Consider the following 1,508-nt stretch of genomic DNA (forward strand, 5'->3'; position numbering starts at 1 on the left):
CGGATTTCGTTAAAGCGACGCCATCAGTATTAAATTGTACGAATATTGTAGCCTTGGAATATACATTGACATCAATGCAATCCTTAAGTCCTTTTTTGATTCAAAAATATACATATTCTCCAACGCATCCATCTGCATCTTGCAATTCTCGAATATTATATTTTGCTGAACTTGTACCTAAAAAGGTCTTAGCGGACTTCGGTAATTCGGGTAAAAGTCTACGCCGTAGTATTTTCAAAAGTTGATCAACATCATTTTGCTCTATTTCGTTTGTAATTGCCCATTCCCGAAGTTGTTTTACTTCGTTTGGCTCATCTTCCACTACTTCTAGAATTCCATCTTCAAACCCATCTTCGTAGTCTGTAGAACTATTCGATTCTTCTGAATCTAGAAATAAATTACACGATTAATAATTTTTTTTTAAGATTCACTTTGTAAAATTTAATATACGATATAAAAACTAGTGAAACACAATAACGTTTCATACTCAAAATCATAATTTCTTTATCAACTACCGTTGATAAAAAATATATCAAATAAAAATCTAGTTTATTACCTGAATCTGAGTTACTAGGAGATTCGTCAAATGCAATAGGGTTCTCAATTTCCTCTAAGACTTCTTGAAAATTCTCTGGTTCCATTTCTACTCGGATTTCCTCCTCACCAACCGCTTGCAACACAGGAACTTCTCTACCTTCATCTTCGTCGTCGGCATCTAAAATTATTTGGTATTACTATCATTACAATTATCGATTTATGCGCGCTATTTTGTTTATCGTAATGAATTTCTTATTATTATTATTTAACATATCTTAGAACAGAAAGGGAAATATTTTTGATGAATTTCGTTTTTGATTTCCAAAAATTTGAATATATTAAGCCACGAAATTTTCGAACAAAATAATTCATCCATGCCGTCTAAATTTTTTTTTTACACAACCAACCCAAGACTGTAAAAAAGAACAGAATAGAGAGATCAATAAGTATATTTGTGACAGGAAGTTGATGTACAACTTTAGGAATGGAAATCATTTTCGGGTAGTTTGAAAGGAAAAAAAAGTTTGACGTCCCTAACCTCAAAAGTCACTAAGTTCGCAATGTATGAAATTCAACATTTACAATATTAATATTTGAATAATCTCTTTAAAATATTTTAGAAACAGGTGAAATTTATTAAAGATATGGAAAAAATCTGTGATTGCGCGATTTATTTGATATTGACTACACATCTTCAATATATTCAACATTTTGTAAAACATATTGTGCAAAAATAGTAATTATTATTTACCGCTATTTGAAAATACTGATGAGAAATCAATTTTAAACTGCATGAAAATCTTCCTTAGCCTAAAATTAACAAACCTAACTCGTATTTTAAATAGTTTGAATCACGATATTCGAGTTATATCTTAAAATAGCAAAATCGTAAAACCTGACGCAAAACTTGGGACAGACTTTTTGGAGCGATTTTTCTTATTTTTCGTATCTTCGTAACTTATTACTGCATA

The 1,508-nt window shown here is 30.3% G+C and overlaps 1 protein-coding gene across 1 annotated transcript in view; it reads right to left on the bottom strand.

Annotated features, from left to right (window-relative positions):
• Positions 1–100: 100 nt before the first annotated feature.
• The window catches only part of LOC117181301 (zinc finger and BTB domain-containing protein 7C-like), an 8,313-nt gene continuing 6,905 nt past the window's right edge, over positions 101–1,508 (bottom strand). Inside the window, exons 3-4 of the mRNA XM_033373861.1 lie at positions 557–715; positions 101–387 (exon numbers count right to left, since the gene is read on the bottom strand). Coding sequence (XP_033229752.1) covers positions 101–387; positions 557–715 — 446 coding nt within the window. The remainder of the gene's footprint in view (positions 388–556; positions 716–1,508) is intronic.

The sequence above is a fragment of the Belonocnema kinseyi genome, chromosome 10 (genome assembly GCF_010883055.1).
Source record: "Belonocnema kinseyi isolate 2016_QV_RU_SX_M_011 chromosome 10, B_treatae_v1, whole genome shotgun sequence".
Classification (NCBI taxonomy): Eukaryota; Metazoa; Arthropoda; class Insecta; order Hymenoptera; family Cynipidae; genus Belonocnema; species Belonocnema kinseyi.